Below are 20,131 nucleotides of genomic sequence, written 5' to 3' on the forward strand. Positions count from 1 at the left end.
TTTTGTCTGATTTAAATATTCTACTTTAATAAAAATGCAGGAAAGCCGCAGCGTGGGTGTAACGATCATTGTCCTTTATATACGGATTGTGCAAATAATGGCTGCTCCTATATATAAACCCCAAATATACAGGTAAATGTGCCCAGTACTCTCTGCCATCTCTAGAAATACTAAGTTGTTGGTATAAAATCTTGTCAAGCAGTGAAAACCCTCTGTGCCCTCGGAGCCTAAAGCCCTAGCAACCAATCTCTGGTTTCCAGGGTCGGTGACCCTCTCAGCCAACAAGGGGTTTGGATGACAGAACATGATGCGGAATTGGAACTTAAATAAAGAGCAATAATAGATATCCAGCCTCATTACTGGGGTCAGTGACCCCTGAAAACCAGTTGTAGGACACGTAGAGGAAGAATTAAAAAAAAAAAAAAAAAAAAAAAGCAACAATTGTCCTAAGTAAATTAAAAAAAAATGTTGCTTTCAATCTGTAGATGCACTTACCCTTTAACCAAAGTGGTGTAGGTGCCTGCTACTGGATTACCCCTATAACCATCTAATCACTCCAATAGGATGTGCATCGCTGGGACATGCAGCTTCACTTGTTTCCTGTCATACAGGCTCCTCCCCTGCGGATCCCAATGTACCGCCCCTGCAGAGCACTGAATTAATGTTCCAGTATGAAAGTTGCCCTGCAGTTATAAAGTAGAGCTGGATTTGCTGAAGTCACATGACTTTATTTGGGGTTCCACCTAACACAGTGAGCAAAACGGCACATCGTACTAGTATGTATTTCTCATGTATCATACATGTGCCGTAAACCTTCATCTGCGCTTGGATTCCAGTCTCTGAAACTGCATTAAAGGGCAACTAAAACTCCTACTGAACTCTGGATCTTTGAATTACTCACTGGGATAGGGTTTATGTATCTGTGCACAGAAGGAGCCTTAGGGGCACATTAAAGAGACAGGCCCCATGTAGTCATAATGTGCCTTCCACAAGCCCAGCTCTCCTACATATTGGGCTCTATGTCTGCACCCCGCTTTGCACTATGACATTGCATGTGTTCTGCAACCCAAAAAGCAAGTGATGGAGTGTTGTGCCTTTTCCAGGGGTACCCAGGGCACAAATAAGCACCCCAAATCCCCCCTAACTGGCCTTCAGGCTGGGCCCCCTTAGCCCATAACAAGGTTACAGATATATAGAAACATTGGGGTAACAGTCACCCGGCTATAGTTCCAGGGGTACCCAGGGCACAAATAAGCACCCCAAATCCCCCCCTATCTGGTCTTCAGGCTGGGCCCCCTTAGCCCATAACAAGGTTACAGATACAGAGAAACATTGGGGTAACAGTCACCCCGCTATAGTTCCAGGGGTACCCAGGGCACAAATAAGCACTCACCCCAAATCCCCCCCTAATTGGCCTTCAGGCTGGGCCCCCTTAGCCCATAACAAGGTTACAGATATATAGAAACATTGGGGTAACAGTCCCCCCGCTATAGTTCCAGGGGTACCCAGGGCACAAATAAGCACTCACCCCAAATCCCCCCCTAATTGGCCTTCAGGCTGGGCCCCCTTAGCCCATAACAAGGTTACAGATATATAGAAACATTGGGGTAACAGTCCCCCCGCTATAGTTCCAGGGGTACCCAGGGCACAAATAAGCACTCACCCCAAATCCCCCCCTAACTGGCCTTCAGGCTGGGCCCCCTTAGCCCATAACAAGGTTACAGATATATAGAAACATTGGGGTAACAGTCACCCCACTATAGTTCCAGGGGTACCCAGGGCACAAATAAGCACTCACCCCAAATCCCCCCCTAACTGGCCTTCAGGCTGGGCCCCCTTAGCCCATAACAAGGTTACAGATATATAGAAACATTGGGGTAACAGTCACCCCGCTATAGTTCCAGGGGTACCCAGGGCACAAATAAGCACTCACCCCAAATCCCCCCCTAACTGGCCTTCAGGCTGGGCCCCCTTAGCCCATAACAAGGTTACAGATATATAGAAACATTGGGGTAACAGTCCCCCCGCTATAGTTCCAGGGGTACCCAGGGCACAAATAAGCACTCACCCCAAATCCCCCCCTAACTGGCCTTCAGGCTGGGCCCCCTTAGCCCATAACAAGGTTACAGATATATAGAAACATTGGGGTAACAGTCACCCTGCTATAGTTCCAGGGGTACCCAGGGCACAAATAAGCACTCACCCCAAATCCCCCCTAACTGGCCTTCAGGCTGGGCCCCCTTAGCCCATAACAAGGTTACAGATATATAGAAACATTGGGGTAACAGTCCCCCCGCTATAGTTCCAGGGGTACCCAGGGCACAAATAAGCACTCACCCCAAATCCCCCCTAACTGGCCTTCAGGCTGGGCCCCCTTAGCCCATAACAAGGTTACAGATATATAGAAACATTGGGGTAACAGTCACCCCACTATAGTTCCAGGGGTACCCAGGGCACAAATAAGCACTCACCCCAAATCCCCCCTAACTGGCCTTCAGGCTGGGCCCCCTTAGCCCATAACAAGGTTACAGATATATAGAAACATTGGGGTAACAGTCCCCCCGCTATAGTTCCAGGGGTACCCAGGGCACAAATAAGCACTCACCCCAAATCCCCCCCTAACTGGCCTTCAGGCTGGGCCCCCTTAGCCCATAACAAGGTTACAGATATATAGAAACATTGGGGTAACAGTCCCCCCGCTATAGTTCCAGGGGTACCCAGGGCACAAATAAGCACTCACCCCAAATCCCCCCTAACTGGCCTTCAGGCTGGGCCCCCTTAGCCCATAACAAGGTTACAGATATATAGAAGCATTGGGGTAACAGTCACCCCGCTATAGTTCCAGGGGTACCCAGGGCACAAATAAGCACTCACCCCAAATCCCCCCTAACTGGCCTTCAGGCTGGGCCCCCTTAGCCCATAACAAGGTTACAGATATATAGAAGCATTGGGGTAACAGTCACCCCGCTATAGTTCCAGGGGTACCCAGGGCACAAATAAGCACTCACCCCAAATCCCCCCCTAACTGGCCTTCAGGCTGGGCCCCCTTAGCCCATAACAAGGTTACAGATATATAGAAACATTGGGGTAACAGTCACCCCGCTATAGTTCCAGGGGTACCCAGGGCACAAATAAGCACTCACCCCAAATCCCCCCCTAACTGGCCTTCAGGCTGGGCCCCCTTAGCCCATAACAAGGTTACAGATATATAGAAACATTGGGGTAACAGTCACCCCGCTATAGTTCCAGGGGTACCCAGGGCACAAATAAGCACTCACCCCAAATCCCCCCCTAACTGGCCTTCAGGCTGGGCCCCCTTAGCCCATAACAAGGTTACAGATATATAGAAACATTGGGGTAACAGTCACCCCGCTATAGTTCCAGGGGTACCCAGGGCACAAATAAGCACTCACCCCAAATCCCCCCCTAACTGGCCTTCAGGCTGGGCCCCCTTAGCCCATAACAAGGTTACAGATATATAGAAACATTGGGGTAACAGTCACCCCGCTATAGTTCCAGGGGTACCCAGGGCACAAATAAGCCCCCAAATCCCCCCCTAACTGGCCTTCAGGCTGGGCCCCCTTAGCCCATAACAAGGTTACAGATATATAGAAACATTGGGGTAACAGTCACCCCGCTATAGTTCCAGGGGTACCCAGGGCACAAATAAGCCCTCACCCCAAATCCCCCCCTAACTGGCCTTCAGGCTGGGCCCCCTTAGCCCATAACAAGGTTACAGATATATAGAAACATTCAGATTATATAATATACAGTTAGAGAATAAATGGAAGGCACAAACAGAGACAAAAGGAAGGAGCTCTCTAACCTGCAGAGCTTACACTCAGTGGGTAAGTACTATACAAGCACAGGTGGGAGTGCAGTTAGAATACAGTTACTTTCATTTTCCTGACACGGGGGGGGGGGGGGCAGTTTCTGTTTCCTTTGTGTCTCACTTTCATTTCTTCATAACACACAAACCCGGTGCCTGTAACTAATTGAATCCGGTTTCTGGTTGTTAAGTGATTAAATCCAAACTCCTCACTTAAACCGACTCACAGCGCAATCATCATTATTTCTGTTTTGTTGTTGACTTTCCCTTTATATTTTTTTCTGCCCAGTAGTGCAGTTTCAGTTTCCTTTCTCTCGCTATAGGGAATATATAGGGAATGAGAGGGCTCGGTGCAGTGAGTGGCGTTGGGCAGAGAGACAGCGAGAGAGACAGCGAGAGAGACAGCGAGAGAGACAGGCGCAGAGCTTTGCAGGTACCAATACAATGAATTATCTGGAAGACACATCTCCGTGCCCTCTAAGTGAGGAGGAGAGCAGACTGGCCTATGGAGCGAAGCAGAGAGCCTTGGATATTCTAGTTGATGCCCTGAGGAAACAGGACAGTGTTTTGGTGGAGAATGCAGGGGAATATGGTCATTCTGTGGGACGGCGCCCGTCTCTCTCCCCTCACCTGGTGCTCAGTCTGAGGGCTGAACTGGAGCGAGTGACTTTCGTCAAAGTGGCCCACCCATTCTATGCCATTTGTTACATCTACCCCAGATCACACGAGAGGATAATATATCTGGGCCCCCGATTCTGGAAACAAGGGCAGTTCCTAGGGGCAGATTCCCGGCCTGGGTTACTGATCAAAAAGGCGGCGCAGTTTCTGCTTCACCAAACTCCCGGCGCGGTGCCGGCGGAACATGGTACAGTCGTGCAAGGGCAACGCCATGAAGCGCTTTCAGCCAATCAGATTCGCAGGGAGTTTGAAACAGTCTTAAACCATCAGGGCAGGAAAACAGCCCAGGATTCTGTTTGTGAAGATCCTTATAGCAGGTAAGGGAATGCTGGGAATAGCCATTAAACAAAATAATACTATTACACAATAAACCCAATAGGGCTGTTCTGCCCCCAATAAGGGGTAATTATATCTTAGTTGGGATCAAGTACAGGTACTGTTTTATTATTACAGAGAAAAGGGAATCATTTAACCATTAAATAAACCCAATAGGGCTGTTCTGCCCCAATAAGGGGTAATTATATCTTAGTTGGGATCAAGTACAGGTACTGTTTTATTATTACAGAGAAAAGGGAATCATTTAACCATGAAATAAACCCAATAGGGCTGTTCTGCCCCAATAAGGGGTAATTATATCTTAGTTGGGATCAAGTACAGGTACTGTTTTATTATTACAGAGAAAAGGGAATCATTTAACCATGAAATAAACCCAATAGGGCTGTTCTGCCCCAATAAGGGGTAATTATATCTTAGTTGGGATCAAGTACAGGTACTGTTTTATTATTACAGAGAAAAGGGAATCATTTAACCATGAAATAAACCCAATAGGGCTGTTCTGCCCCCAATAAGGGGTAATTATATCTTAGTTGGGATCAAGTACAGGTACTGTTTTATTATTACAGAGAAAAGGGAATCATTTAACCATTAAATAAACCCAATAGGGCTGTTCTGCCCCCAATAAGGGGTAATTATATCTTAGTTGGGATCAAGTACAGGTACTGTTTTATTATTACAGAGAAAAGGGAATCATTTAACCATTAAATAAACCCAATAGGGCTGTTCTGCCCCAATAAGGGGTAATTATATCTTAGTTGGGATCAAGTACAGGTACTGTTTTATTATTACAGAGAAAAGGGAATCATTTAACCATGAAATAAACCCAATAGGGCTGTTCTGCCCCCAATAAGGGGTAATTATATCTTAGTTGGGATCAAGTACAGGTACTGTTTTATTATTACAGAGAAAAGGGAATCATTTAACCATTAAATAAACCCAATAGGGCTGTTCTGCCCCAATAAGGGGTAATTATATCTTAGTTGGGATCAAGTACAGGTACTGTTTTATTATTACAGAGAAAAGGGAATTATTTAACCATTAAATAAACCCAATAGGGCTGTTCTGCCCCCAATAAGGGGTAATTATATCTTAGTTGGGATCAAGTACAGGTATTGTTTTATTATTACAGAGAAAAAGGAAATCAGTTTTAAAATTCTGAATTATTTGATTAAAATGGAGCCTATGGGAGACAGGCTTTCCGTAATTTAGAACTTTCTGGATAACGGGTTTCCGGATAAGGTATCCCATACCTGTAATTAAAAACTATAAAAAAATAAATAATGGCCATTCTATAACATACTAAACGTTACCTTAAAGGTGAACCACCGCTTTTAAAATAAATAGTGGCACACCACACCACACGGGTGATAGTTTGGCCCCAGAAGATCAAAATAGGGGCCAATTTAGAGCCTTTTCTGTTCAATAAGCCTCCAGTTTATGATTAGGAGCCAGTGGTGCCCATTTCTTACTGTGCTTAGGGGTCCTCAACTGACATGATTATCCAACCAGTCTGATAGATACCTTGGCAATTTTCAGTGAGATATTGGTTACGTAGCCCATCAGGAAGCCCCATACATGGCCCAATAAGCTTCCAACTCTGACTGCAAGGGCCGAGATGACCACTTTTATCACCCCATGATTGGTCAGCTGGATAATTGGTCAGCATTGGAGGCATCTGTGGGACCCTGGGGGCATACTGTGGGCCCCAAGCAGTGCACTGGGACACCAGGGGATACTAGCAGGATGGGTCTGATGTAGAGGAAGGAGGAGCCAACAGATGTGGGCTTTAGTATGATCTTGCCGAGAGTAATTTTGGTATTTTGTGTGATGATTGGCTAACGGGCCAAATGTGTATCTGGGCAAAGCAGAAAATCAGAAACTGAGCCCAGAGAGCCAATGACAAGGGAAGATTAGGAACCAAGTTCAGAAGCTAGAGAAGCAAGTAAACTTGATAACCAAGCAATGGTTGTGGGTAACGTGTCCATTTAAAGATGAAAAGGACATAGAGGCCAAATTGTGCTGCCCGACTGTGTTCTTGTACTTCAACTGGAAGAGGAGGGGCTCCTTGGGGCACAGTTACACATTGGTGCCAGATACTGTGAGTCTGAGGACTCCAGAAAGGTGACTGGGCCACTCTGTAAGGTCCCTTACCTGTATCCAAGTCTGTAAGCAATCTGTCTTCTGAGGCAGGTGTAGGATCAATTAAGGTGATCCTCTGGACCAGTTATTGGTTAGGTAGGGTTATTTAAGCAAAAGGTTCAACTTCATGGACGTTCCTTTCCTACTTCAACTCTATGTACCCATGTGACATATATAGATGCTGCCAAGTTCATTTACCATGTAGTCTCTTCCATTTAACATAAGGGATAAAAAAAATACAAAACTTCACCACCAGGTGGTGCATGGTCTTTGCCATTTTCTGTTGTGTTTTGATGGCAAGTCTTTGCACTCTAGCACCATCTAGAGGCACATTTAACACTCAACAAATGGTGTCTGGACGTGGTGAGACGAAATGTGAAAACTTGCTGGCTGCATCTGTACACGCACATATAGGTGACTCCTTATGATTGTATATATATATATATATATATTCAATTCTAATGTATTTTTTATTTCCAGATCATGGTTACTGAGAAATACACCTTGTGGCTTATTATTACTGAGTAATAAAGAGAGGAAAGTGGCAGAGGAAACAAAGCAGAGAACCCTGAGGATTCTACTCAATGCTGTGGAGAAAAGGGACAGTCACGTAATGGAGAAACCTGAGGATTTTTTTGGTGGCCAAAGACTAAAAAATTGCCCCCTGACCCCCCCACGCTTGGTGCAAGATGTGGTCATTAAACTACAGAAGGTTACAGTATTGGGAAATCAAACTGAATGTACTATTATATATATACATATTATATATTATATACACTCAGCCTTGAGAGTGCAGACTACATGAATGTATTGGCCTCGGCCATTGTGTGTACCAGGGGAGTTACCTTTGCTGTTCAATAAACCTTCCGTTCATGGTTAAGAACCACTGGTTCCCATTTCTTCCATTCTTGTTACTGTCACGGCCCCTAAAGAGAGAAAGTCACAGTGTAACTGCTCCAATGCCCAGCCGCAAACCCAGCAGCCGTACTAAATGCTGCTAATGGAGGAACCACATGATATTTCTGAGAAATCTTAAATCCCTATTACTACACAAGAAGGCAAATCACAGATCACATTACCGGCTTTAGCACTGTACCCACCAAATGTGGGCATATCACCAAGGCCCCTCCCATCTGTACTGGCCCTCGTAGGCCCCTCCCATCTGTACTGGCCCTCGTAGGCCCCTCCCATCTGTACTGGCCCTCGTAGGCCCCTCCCATCTGTACTGGCCCTCGTAGGCCCCTCCCATCTGTACTGGTCCTCGTAGGCCCCTCCCATCTGAACTGGTCCTCGTAGGCCCCTCCCATCTGTACTGGCCCTAGTAGGCCTCTCCCATCTCTACTGACCCTCGTAGGCCCCTCCCATCTGTACTGGCCCTCGTAGGCCCCTCCCACCCGTACTGGCCCTCGTAGGCCTCTCCCATCTCTACTGACCCTCGTAGGCCCCTCCCACCTGTACTGGCCCTCGTAGGCCCCTCCCATCTGTACTGGCCCTCGTAGGCCCCTCCCATCTGTACTGGCCCTCGTAGGCCTCTCCCATCTGTACTGGCCCTCGTAGGCCTCTCCCATCTGTACTGGTCCTCGTAGGCCCCTCCCATCTGTACTGGCCCTCGTAGGCCCCTCCCATCTGTACTGGTCCTCGTAGGCCTCTCCCATCTGTACTGGCCCTCGTAGGCCCCTCCCATCTGTACTGGCCCTCGTAGGCCCCTCCCATCTGTACTGGCCCTCGTAGGCCTCTCCCATCTGTACTGGCCCTCGTAGGCCCCTCCCATCTGTACTGGCCCTCGTAGGCCCCTCCCATCTGTACTGGTCCTCGTAGGCCCCTCCCATCTGAACTGGTCCTCGTAGGCCCCTCCCATCTGTACTGGCCCTCGTAGGCCTCTCCCATCTCTACTGACCCTCGTAGGCCCCTCCCACCTGTACTGGACCTCATAGGCCCCTCCCATCTGTACTGGCCCTCGTAGGCCTCTCCCATCTGTACTGGCCCTCGTAGACCCCTCCCATCTGTACTGGCCCTCGTAGGCCCCTCCCACCTGTACTGGCCCTCGTAGACCCCTCCCACCTGTACTGGCCCTCGTAGGTCCCTATTCATTTTCAAAAAGACTTCGATATACATCTTTATAATCTCTGTTCTTGTGGATTAGTGCCAATGGCTTGTAGTCCATGGGCAGCACCGGCTGAACTAGCCAAACCCTTAGGGGCACATTTACTAATCCACGAATCCGAATCCCGAACGGCAAAAATTCATATTGGAAACGAAAATTTCTGAACTTTTTCGTATTTTTCACGACTTTTTCGTATTTTTCACGACTTTTCGTCACAAATTTTTCATATTGAACGAAACGCCGGGAAAACCTTTCTGACTTTGATCCTTCAGTGCATGTCTGCATGGGATCGATCAGTACACTTGCGCATGAAAGAACGTTCGTTTTCTTTCGTAAAATCTGAAAATTTCGGTAAGGTGACGAAAAGTCGGGGAAAATACGAAAAAGTCGTGACGGAGACGAAAAAGTTGCAAACATACCGATCATTACGAAAAAAACGCATTCGGATGCCTTTGGAGCGTTCGTGTATTAGTAAATGTGCCCCTCAGGGTCCTGTTTCAATAATCCCTCACTACTGACATTGTATGGCTCGGGCCCAATTAGGGAAGAACCAGAAGGTTGGCCACCCCTGCTAGTGGGCCAGTCCTACCCATGGGGAGAACCAGGAAAGCACAAGTTAAAGGAAAACTATACCCCCAGAACAATATGCATCATTGAAAAAAATATGCAGCCTCTTCATGATTGTTAATGTAATAATCTGGTTTGGAACAGTTCCCTAAGCCCCGCCCCCCTGCTCCCTAAGCTCCGCCCCCTGTTCCATAAGCCCCACCCCCTGTTCCCCTGCTGATCTGGCTGACTACTTTGTAACCCCAAAAAAAAGGTAACAGTAGTCGCCTGCCCTCAGCCTGCCTCCTCCCAATCCCACAATCCCCTGCTGCACACGTGATGTCAATAAGGAAAGGAACATCCCAGTGCAATGCATTGTGGGTTATGTAGTTCCTGCATGCTGTCTGTAAGCTGTGGGGAAGTTGTTATAGTTTGTAACATCAGTGTTTTAGTCCCTCCTCCCCTGCCAGGATTACAAATGATGCAGAAAGAGTAGAACTGTTTTGCAGCTGGATTTCAGCATATAAACATGGGATTTATTCCTACTGTTTGAAGGAACAGATTACAGTGATAGGGATATTAGGGGTTTCTGTGTTGGGGGGCTCTTTAACCAATTTTGGTTCGGAAGCCGGAGTTCCCCTTTAAGTGATGACATCCCTAAGCAGCGGCTTTCCTGCGCCCCAACATAAAGTGTACACAACAATTAGGCCTAAACTTTAATTTATTGCTGATAAACCACACATAAGGGGTTAACAAATTGTGTTGCACTATGCACTGTGTGTGTTTATATATCACTGTACTGTACACTTCTTGATTAACAATGATTAAATAATAAAGGGATAAATATAAAGTAAGAATAAGCATAAGGTGCTGAGAGAGACAAGCAGAAGGAGCTCTCTAACCTGCAGAGCTTGCACTCCAAGCGGGCAGATAATATACCAACACAGGCAGGAGCGCAGTACATGTATTAGACCTGTTATTCACATTTAGTTTCACTTTCCTGACGCTGAGTAGTCGTTGCTACAGCGGTTTCTGTTTCCCTGTGTCACTGTCCTGTACTTGGATTTAAAGGGAAACTACACCCAAACACCAGGAGTTACTTTTGCCCCAGATCAACGGGTGCAAAATGGGCAGCCGCCGTGCAGCACTAACACCAGAGAGGGGTGGGGGTGCCAATGCCAGGGCTCTAGTGATGAGCGAATCTGTCCCGGAAAATTCGTGAAACGGCGAAAATGTCGCACGTCGAAAAAAAAATGTCGCCAGCGGCTATTCCTTCGTCGCCCAGCTATTCTTTTGTCGCCCGCGGCTATTATTTAGTCGCCCGCGGCTATTATTTCGTCGCCCGTGGCTATTCTTTTGTCGCCCGCGGCTATTATTTCGTCGCCCGCGGCTATTATTTTGTCGCCCGCGGCTATTCCTTCGTCGCCTGCGGCTATTCCTTCGTCGCCCGGCTATTCTTTTGGCGCTCACGGCTATTATTTTGTCGCCCGCGGCTATTATTTCGTCGCCCGCGGCTATTATTTTGTCGCCAGCGGCTATTCCTTCGTCGCCCGGCTATTCTTTTGGCGCTCACGGCTATTATTTTGTCGCCCGCGGCTATTATTTCGTCGCCCGCGGCTATTATTTCGTCACCCGTGGCTACTATTTCATTATTTTTGGACGTGCAGCAAATTTTTCCGTGGCAAATTTTTTCATACATTTCGCGAAACAATCCGCCAATGGCGAAACACGGAAATTCGCCGCGAATCCATGCCTGCCGAAATGTGCCTGGATTCGCAGCGAATTTTCCATCACTACAGGGCTCCTCAGATCACCATTGTGGTTACGATACTTGGAGGATAGTAGGGCATTACGACGATGGGAAACAGTAGGGCAAGATGGCAGCCGTAGCTATGAGACTTGGTCGGCCCATAGCAACAGCTACTGGTTTGTCTCCCAATATTTGATTATCAAATGAATTAATTCAAACACCTTCATTACACGACCCAACAAAAAGAAAGCCAACAAGTTGCAAAATCAACTCACAATATTATTACTTCTGCCTTCAGCAAGAAAGTTAATTTCTGGTGACTTCCCCTTTAAATACATTTTTTTATTTTTTTCAAATAATGTCGTTTCAGTTTCCTTTCTCTCGCTTAAGGCAACATATAGGGAATGACAAAGTCCAGTGCAGAGAGACAGGGAGTGAGACAGGGAGTGAGACAGGGAGTGAGACAGCGAGAGAGACAGCGAGAGAGACAGGGAGTGAGACAGGGAGTGAGACAGCGCGAGAGACAGCGAGAGAGACAGGCGCAGAGCTTTGCAGGTACCAATACAATGAATTATCTGGAAGACACATCTCCGTGCCCTCTAAGTGAGGAGGAGAGCAGACTGGCCTATGGAGCGAAGCAGAGAGCCTTGGATATTCTAGTTGATGCCCTGAGGAAACAGGACAGTGTTTTGGTGGAGAATGCAGGGGAATATGGTCATTCTGTGGGACGGCGCCCGTCTCTCTCCCCTCACCTGGTGCTCAGTCTGAGGGCTGAACTGGAGCGAGTGACTTTCGTCAAAGTGGCCCACCCATTCTATGCCATTTGTTACATCTACCCCAGATCACACGAGAGGATAATATATCTGGGCCCCCGATTCTGGAAACAAGGGCAGTTCCTAGGGGCAGATTCCCGGCCTGGGTTACTGATCAAAAAGGCGGCGCAGTTTCTGCTTCACCAAACTCCCGGCGCGGTGCCGGCGGAACGTGGTACAAATGTGCAAGGGCAACGCCATGAAGCGCTTTCAGCCAATCAGATTCGCAGGGAGTTTGAAGAGGTCTTGAAACATCAGGGAATTTACACAGATCACGTCTATTCTTGCTGCCGGGAAACAGCCCGGGATTCGGTTTGTGAGGATTCCTATAGCAGGTAAGGGATTGGCCAATGGCACGGGGTTTGGTGCCCAGCGGTGTAATAATCTCATAGCGACACTAATCATTTCTACTCACATCGCAGGAAAACCGTCCGGAAACACTGGGGAATCAGCAGAGATCCCGTCTTATCTTGGCGCAGGGATTCGGTTTCTAATAGCAGGTAAGGGAATGGCCAATGGCACGGGGTTTAATGCGCCGCTGTGTCACATTCTCACACCGATAACATAGATACATATAATATACAGGTTGGTCATTTCCCTATGGGACCAAACTGTAAATTATATCCTTATAAACGGTGCTTAGTGATGTCATCAGTTATAATCGGAGCTTAGTGATGTCATTTCTGTCACATGACACACTAATACTTGTATATTATAATAAATAAAGTACCCCCTGTTGTAAAGTATGAGGATATTAGAAGTCACCTCGGAGTTCCATGACCTGTATAAAAGCATGGAGCTCTCCAGTAACTTGTAATATCCCTATATGTTACAATAGGGGGCACTTTATTCACTATATATTATAAGGAACTCCTCGGGGGCTTATAATATCCCTATATGTTACAATAGGGGGCACTTTATTCACTATATATTATAAGGAACTCCTCGGGGGCTTATAATATCCCTATATGTTACAATAGGGGGTACTTTATTCACTATATATTATAAGGAACACCTCTGTGACTTCTAATATCCTTATATTTTACAATAGGGGGTACTTTATACACTATATATTATAAGGAACTCCTCTGTGACTTATAATATCCTTATATGTTACAATAGGGGGCACTTTATTCACTATATATTATAAGGAACTCCTCGGGGACTTATAATATCCCTATATGTTACAATAGGGGGTACTTTATTCACTATATATATATAAGTAACTCCTCTGGGACTTATAATATCCCTATATGTTACAATAGGGGGTACTTTATTCACTATATATATATATATATATATATATATATATATATATATATATGTAACTCCTCTAAGACTTAGAATATCCCTATATGTTACAATAGGGGGTACTTTATTCACTATATATTATAAGGAACTCCTCGGGGGCTTATAATATCCCTATATGTTACAATAGGGGGTACTTTATTCACTATATATTATAAGGAACGCCTCGGGGACTTATAATATCCCTATATGTTACAATAGGGGGCACTTTATTCACTATATATTATAAGGAACTCCTCGGGGGCTTATAATATCCCTATATGTTACAATAGGGGGTACTTTATTCACTATATATTATAAGGAACTCCTCGGGGGCTTATAATATCCCTATATGTTACAATAGGGGGTACTTTATTCACTATATATTATAAGGAACTCCTCTGGGGCTTATAATATCCCTATATGTTACAATAGGGGGTACTTTATTCACTATATATTATAAGGAACTCCTCGGGGGTTTATAATATCCCTATATGTTACAATAGGGGGTACTTTATTCACTATATATTATAAGGAACTCCTCGGGGGCTTATAATATCCCTATATGTTACAATAGGGGGTACTTTATTCACTATATATTATAAGGAACTCCTCGGGGGCTTATAATATCCCTGTCCACTGGATTTAAAAAAGTAGGACTGGGGCGAATCCCTAATTGTAACAATGCAATGTGTTTTTTTATTTTGTGTACTTCTGTGCAGTTGGTCAATTTTAATACCATTCTTGACCTTTACTTAAAAAGTGCGGAAGCAGCAAATCTCCTAGAGTAGCCGATCAATCATCTGCCACACAGCAATCCGGAATGGATGGAATGCGCCCAAAGACAAACCAGTTGCGTGGGTAACATTCCAGTTCCATGGAACAAACTACAAATGTCACCAGGAATGTGTTCATAGAGGTACAGCAAAATCCCATAGGGCCCCCCCCCACCTGACTGCACTTAGGGGGATTAGCTCAAACTGATATTGGTAGAGGTGAGGCAGGCAGGACACAGGGGGGGTCCCAAACTGCAGTTTAAACAATATTGTGCCAGTGAATTGTACTCATCTAAATACAGAAGGAATGGGCTTTAGAAAGTAGTGTTTGGGCCTGATTTATTGAAAAAAAAACTCCAAAAACCCCACTAGCCCTGCCCATCTGTTCCACTTCCTGCTGCCTCCTTTCCCAGGCTGTAGGGGGGCCAGCGGCACTGTAGGACAGGAACCAATCAGCAGCTAGGCTGACCTGATAGGGAACTAAAGCCTGTCTGTGCTTGTGTGAGTGCAGGGCTGCGATTGGCTGTCCCTCTCCTACTGTGCTTCTGGCAGGGACCATTAGGACACACCCACCCCTCATTAGAAACACAGACAGGGACCTGAGAGGATCTATAGGGAGCTCCAATAAAAGGGCCATTGTTACAGATAGGATTAATATTTGGAGCAAAGGGAAACCAGCACCGTATATTATTCACAATTACCTACATGGTTAGAGGGTTGTTTTTGTTTATCCTATATGTCTATAACAAACAAACAAAAGTCCATTTTGTAGAGTCACCAATTTATCATTGTCATTATCATTTTTATTTTCATATATTCACGTTCAGTGGATTTTCAGTTCCAGGCCATTGATACTGAGAGATGCACCTAAAGGCCAATCACTGAGTGAGGAAGAGTGGGAAATGGCAGAGGAAGCAAAGGAGAGAACCCTGAGGATTCTATTCGATGTTCTGGAGAAGAAGGACTGTCTCTTAGTGGAGAATCCTGAGGATTTTATTGGCCTACGAAGAGTAAGAATGTGCCCCCTGATCCCTGTGTATTTGGTGCAGGATCTGATCGTTAGACTTCTCAACACTTCATTTAGGAAAATAAATCACATGGTTGACAAGACCTACCACGTTCCCCCAGACTCAGAGGAAATCATTGTGTATCTGAGCCCCCAGTTTTGGCAACAAAAGGAGATGTTGGCGTGTGGGTCCCGCCCTGGAACCCTCATTCTGGAATTATCCCAAATCCTGGGGTATAACTGTTACCTACAGGAGCCCACGGAGGAGGGAGAAGGAAACAACGTTCCACCCCAGGTCCCACTTACGGCTTATAGTATCTGCTGGGCGTTTGAAACCTGGATGAACCACAAAGGGTCCTACTGTAGGACCTATTCCTGCTGCGGGGAGGAGGCGAGGGATTCCGTCTGTGCACTTTCTCGCCTGAGCGTCTGTTTGAATGATATAATCCCACCCCCAGTAATACCTGAAACAACTGCCTTTTGTAACTGTAGGTTCAAGAAGAGGGGGCCCCTCACGTCCTGTTAGTCTTCCTATGGCACCTACTCCATAGTTTTATTTATAAGCGGCAGCCTGGAAATACAGACACTTTAGGGAGCAGCAGAAGGCCGGTTGCCCCCATAGAATATGTAGCTATACAGATTGTTAGAGTGTTAGAGCAACAACGTGCCACCCCCGAGACATTGGGCCCTGGGTATAAGCTCTACTGCATTACTTACCATTTTCCATATGTTAGTGTCACTTTAAGAGTTGAACTTGTAAATCATTTGTGTAAATAAAGAAATAAATACCTGTTTTTTCCTCTAGATATTCTATTGCTTCATGGGCTCGTTCCGACTTCGACATACTCATTTCTAAACAAATATCTATCGGATAGGTTTAAATATGCCATTGCATTATCTGAAAGACCCAGAGAAAGCAGACCCTGTGGCTGCAGGGGGGGGGGCAGGAGGTATAGGGGGCCCCCATGAGGCCCTAATTAATGAGCAATTAAAATATACATGGGTAAAACAGGCAAACCTCTGGACATTGACAAAATGACTTCCCTGTGGGGCCCAGCAGCATCTAGTTACGCCACTGGAAAGACACATCTCCTTGCCCTCTAGCAGACAGCCTTGGATATTCTAGTTGATTCCCTGATCAGTGTTTTGGTGGAGAATGCAGGGGAATGTGCTCATTTTGTGGGAAGGAGTCCATCGTCTATGCAGTTGGTTAGTATTAAAACGAGGGGGCATATTACTTGGAATAAGGGACGGAAGGCAGCTAAGGCGGGAAATGCAAGTACCCCAATGGCAAAAAAAAAACTACAGTAGCCAGTCAGTTATCTGTCACTCAGCGACATAGTTTGGAACGTGCCCTAAAGCAAACCAGTGTTTTGGTGGAGAATGCAGGGGAATGTGCTCATTTTGTGGGAAGGAGTCCATCTTCTATGCAGTTGGTTAGTATTAAAACGAGGGGGCATATTACTTGGAATAAGGGACGGAAGGCAGCTAAGGCGGGAAATTCAAGTACCCCAGTGGGCGGGAAATTCAAGTACCCCAGTGGCAAAAAGAAACTACAGTAGCCAGTCAGTTATCTGTCACTCATAGTTTGGAACGTGCCCTAAAGCAAACCAGTTTTTCAATGTGGGTAACATTCCGGATCCACGGGGAAAATAAGCAAATGGCTATTTGTAAAATGCGGTCTGAGCATAGGTGCGAGCAGACAATATTCCGGGGGGCAAGAAGGTAAAATATTTTGGTGCCAAAGACAAAAGCTAGAGTATGAAAAAAATGCATATGGAGTATTTTCTTTTTTTATAGCCCCTAAATACCTTTTTCTAGGCCAGGATGAGGGGTAAAAGAAGCAAGGGTGGATGGTATAGAAAAATGGGGTGAGGGGGGTGGAGCAAAGGGTGAGAGAAGAGGTCAGAGCCAGGGTTGGACTGGGCCGGCGGGGCACCACGGCAAAATCTCCCAGAAATGAATTGCCTTTTACTAACTTGGTGCATGTAAAATCCATTATATGCAGAAATCCGGCCTAAAGGGGTTGTTCACCTTTAAATTAACTGTTACTATGATGTAGAGAGGACTATTCTGGGACAATTTGCAATTGGTCTTCATTTTTTATTATTTGCAGGTTTTGAGTTATTTAGCTTTTTGTTCAGCAGCTCTCCAGCTTGGAATTTCAGCAGCAAACTGGTTGCTAGGGTCCAATTTAACCTAGCAACCAGGCAGTGGCTTAAAAGCGAGACAGGAATATGAATAACGAAGGGCCTAAATAGAAAGATAAGGAATAAAAAGTAACAATAACAATAAAACTGGAGCCTCACAGAGCAATAGGGTTTGGCTGCCGGGGTCAGTGACCCCCATTTGAAAGCTGGAAAGAGTCAGAAGAAGAGGCAAATAATTCAAAATCTATAACAATAAATAGAAAAGGAAGACCAATTGAAAACTTGCTTAGAACAGATAGAAGTAATGTAAATACACTGTGGGGAGTAATAGATAAAGGGGCAGTTAAATGCAGCACTAATAATTATATAGACTAGGGAAGAGATGGGGGGTAGATACAAACTGAAAGGTGCATTTGGGGTAAGTAGAAAGGAATGGGGTACAGAGTAGGAACTGCAAATACAGGGGAAATAGTGAAAATAGGGAATATGAGGAGTTTGTAAGTGGATATAGTGAGGAAGAATTCATAGGGGACAGTAGGTAGGATTGCCACCATTGCTGCATGTAAACTCCGGCCTGGAAGGTGGAGCGTGATGTCACGGGAAGGGCAGTAGCCTCACAGGGCGGGCGGCTGATATCACAGGGGCAGGGCTATGATGCAGCGATCAGCGATTGGTCAGTCGCTGTGTCAGTCTTGCAGAATCCTGCCTGGTAAAAAAGCAGGACAGGCAGTTTTGACCCAGACAGTAGTGATGTGCAGGGCAAATTAGAGAGGCTTCAGATGGGGTTTTTGCCTTCCACTGGGGCAACTAGCAGTTAGGCAGGTTATATATAGGCATTATGGTTGACCGTCATGGACATGTGTCTTTTTTCAGCCTAACTTACTATGTTACTATGTTACCTGCACCTGCCCCGCCCCTTTTGTAACATCATCAGCCGGGCATGGGCCTATAAGTAGAGGTTAGACACCCAGTTGGGTAGGGTTCGGGTTGGGAGCGGGCAGCTTAGGGTCGGTGGTGGCAACCGTAGTACTAGGGTAATGAACTGAGTAAAAGAGTAAATATGATTATGTGGTACATGATACTTGATTATGATTCACATGATTATGTGGTATACTAACACACAGCTGCATATACACACACACAGACCCGCACATTTGCAATAAAACACACAGAACCTGCTTAATATGGAGGAGCCGCTCACCTCATTCCTCACACAGTTGCTGCACTGTGAGCTCCTCACAGAGAAGGGGCGGGGCTAAGGCAGGCCTCAGCGCTTCACCTGAGTGGTCAGGCAGGGTCCATTTCCTTCTGTAGGGGGGTAACTAAGATTTAGGCATTGATGAAACTTCACTGTTCTTTGGAGTGATATCCCCCCCCCCTCCCCCCCAGCAGCCGATCAGCAGAACAATGGGAAGGGAGCAAGATAGCAGCTCCCAGTAGGTATCAGAATAGCACTCAATAGTAAGAAATCCAAGTCCGGCTTGGGACTCCTCCAGTTACATGGGAGTATGGGGGACCTAGGAACTGATAGTGATATTCTGAGACAATTTGCAATTGGTTTTCATTTCTTTTTTTTTTTTAATTATTTTTAATTATTTTACTATTTATTCAGCAACTCTCCAGTTTGGAATTTTAGCTGTTATCTGGTAACTAGGGTCTAAATTACCTTAGCAACCAGAGACTTGCTAAGGTAGAGTTGTAGTGAAAGACTGGTACAGGTATGGGATCTATTATCCAGAATGCTCGGGACCTGGGGTTTTCCGGATTAGGGATCCTTCTGTAATTTGGATCTCCATAACGTAAGTCTGCTAAAAACCATTTAAATATTGAATAAACCCAATAGGCTTGTTTTGCCTCCAATAAGGGGTAATTATATCTTAGTTGGGATCAAGTACAGGTACTGTTTTATTATTACCGAGAAAAGGGAATCATTTAACCATGAAATAAACCCAATAGGACTGTTCTGCCCCAATAAGGGGTAATTATATCTTAGTTGGGATCAAGTACAGGTACTGTTTTATTATTACAGAGAAAAGGGAATCATTTAACCATGAAATAAACCCAATAGGGCTGTTCTGCCCCAATAAGGGGTAATTATTTCTTAGTTGGGATCAAGTACAGGTACTGTTTTATTATTACAGAGAAAAGGGAATCATTTAACCATTAAATAAACCCAATAGGGCTGTTCTGCCCCCAATAAGGGGTAATTATATCTTAGTTGGGATCAAGTACAGGTACTGTTTTATTATTACAGAGAAAAGGGAATCATTTAACCATTAAATAAACCCAATAGGGCTGTTCTGCCCCAATAAGGGGTAATTATATCTTAGCTGGGATCAAGTACAGGTACTGTTTTATTATTACAGAGAAAAGGGAATCATTTAACCATGAAATAAACCCAATAGGGCTGTTCTGCCCCCAATAAGGGGTAATTATATCTTAGTTGGGATCAAGTACAGGTACTGTTTTATTATTACAGAGAAAAGGGAATCATTTAACCATGAAATAAACCCAATAGGGCTGTTCTGCCCCCAATAAAGGGTAATTATATCTTAGTTGTGATCAAGTACAGGTACTGTTTTATTATTTGCTTATAATGGAGTCTATAGGAGATGGCCTTTTCGTAATTCGGAACTCTCTGGATAATGGGTTTCTGGATAAGGGATCCCATACCTGTATATGAATGGGAGAAGGGTCTGAACAGAAAGATAGGTAATA

At 45.4% G+C, this 20,131-nt stretch overlaps 3 protein-coding genes across 3 annotated transcripts in view; 2 read left to right on the top strand and 1 right to left on the bottom strand.

The window, feature by feature from the left end:
• LOC116407773 overlaps nucleotides 1–20,131 on the bottom strand; it is an 880,143-nt gene that overhangs the window by 403,240 nt on the left and 456,772 nt on the right. The gene's annotated exons all lie outside the window — the stretch shown is intronic.
• LOC101732464 lies at nucleotides 25–7,865 on the top strand. Its single transcript, XM_004917623.4, has 3 exons — nucleotides 25–132; nucleotides 4,153–4,824; nucleotides 7,463–7,865. Exons 1-3 carry the CDS (start codon nucleotides 35–37, stop codon nucleotides 7,785–7,787), a joined length of 1,095 nt encoding a protein of 364 aa, XP_004917680.2. The 5' UTR covers nucleotides 25–34; the 3' UTR covers nucleotides 7,788–7,865.
• LOC101732404 lies at nucleotides 11,853–16,067 on the top strand. Its single transcript, XM_004917622.4, has 3 exons — nucleotides 11,853–12,529; nucleotides 12,617–12,694; nucleotides 15,096–16,067. Exons 1-3 carry the CDS (start codon nucleotides 11,949–11,951, stop codon nucleotides 15,787–15,789), a joined length of 1,353 nt encoding a protein of 450 aa, XP_004917679.2. The 5' UTR covers nucleotides 11,853–11,948; the 3' UTR covers nucleotides 15,790–16,067.

This window comes from Xenopus tropicalis, chromosome 9 (genome assembly GCF_000004195.4).
Source record: "Xenopus tropicalis strain Nigerian chromosome 9, UCB_Xtro_10.0, whole genome shotgun sequence".
In the NCBI taxonomy this organism is placed as follows: Eukaryota; Metazoa; Chordata; class Amphibia; order Anura; family Pipidae; genus Xenopus; species Xenopus tropicalis.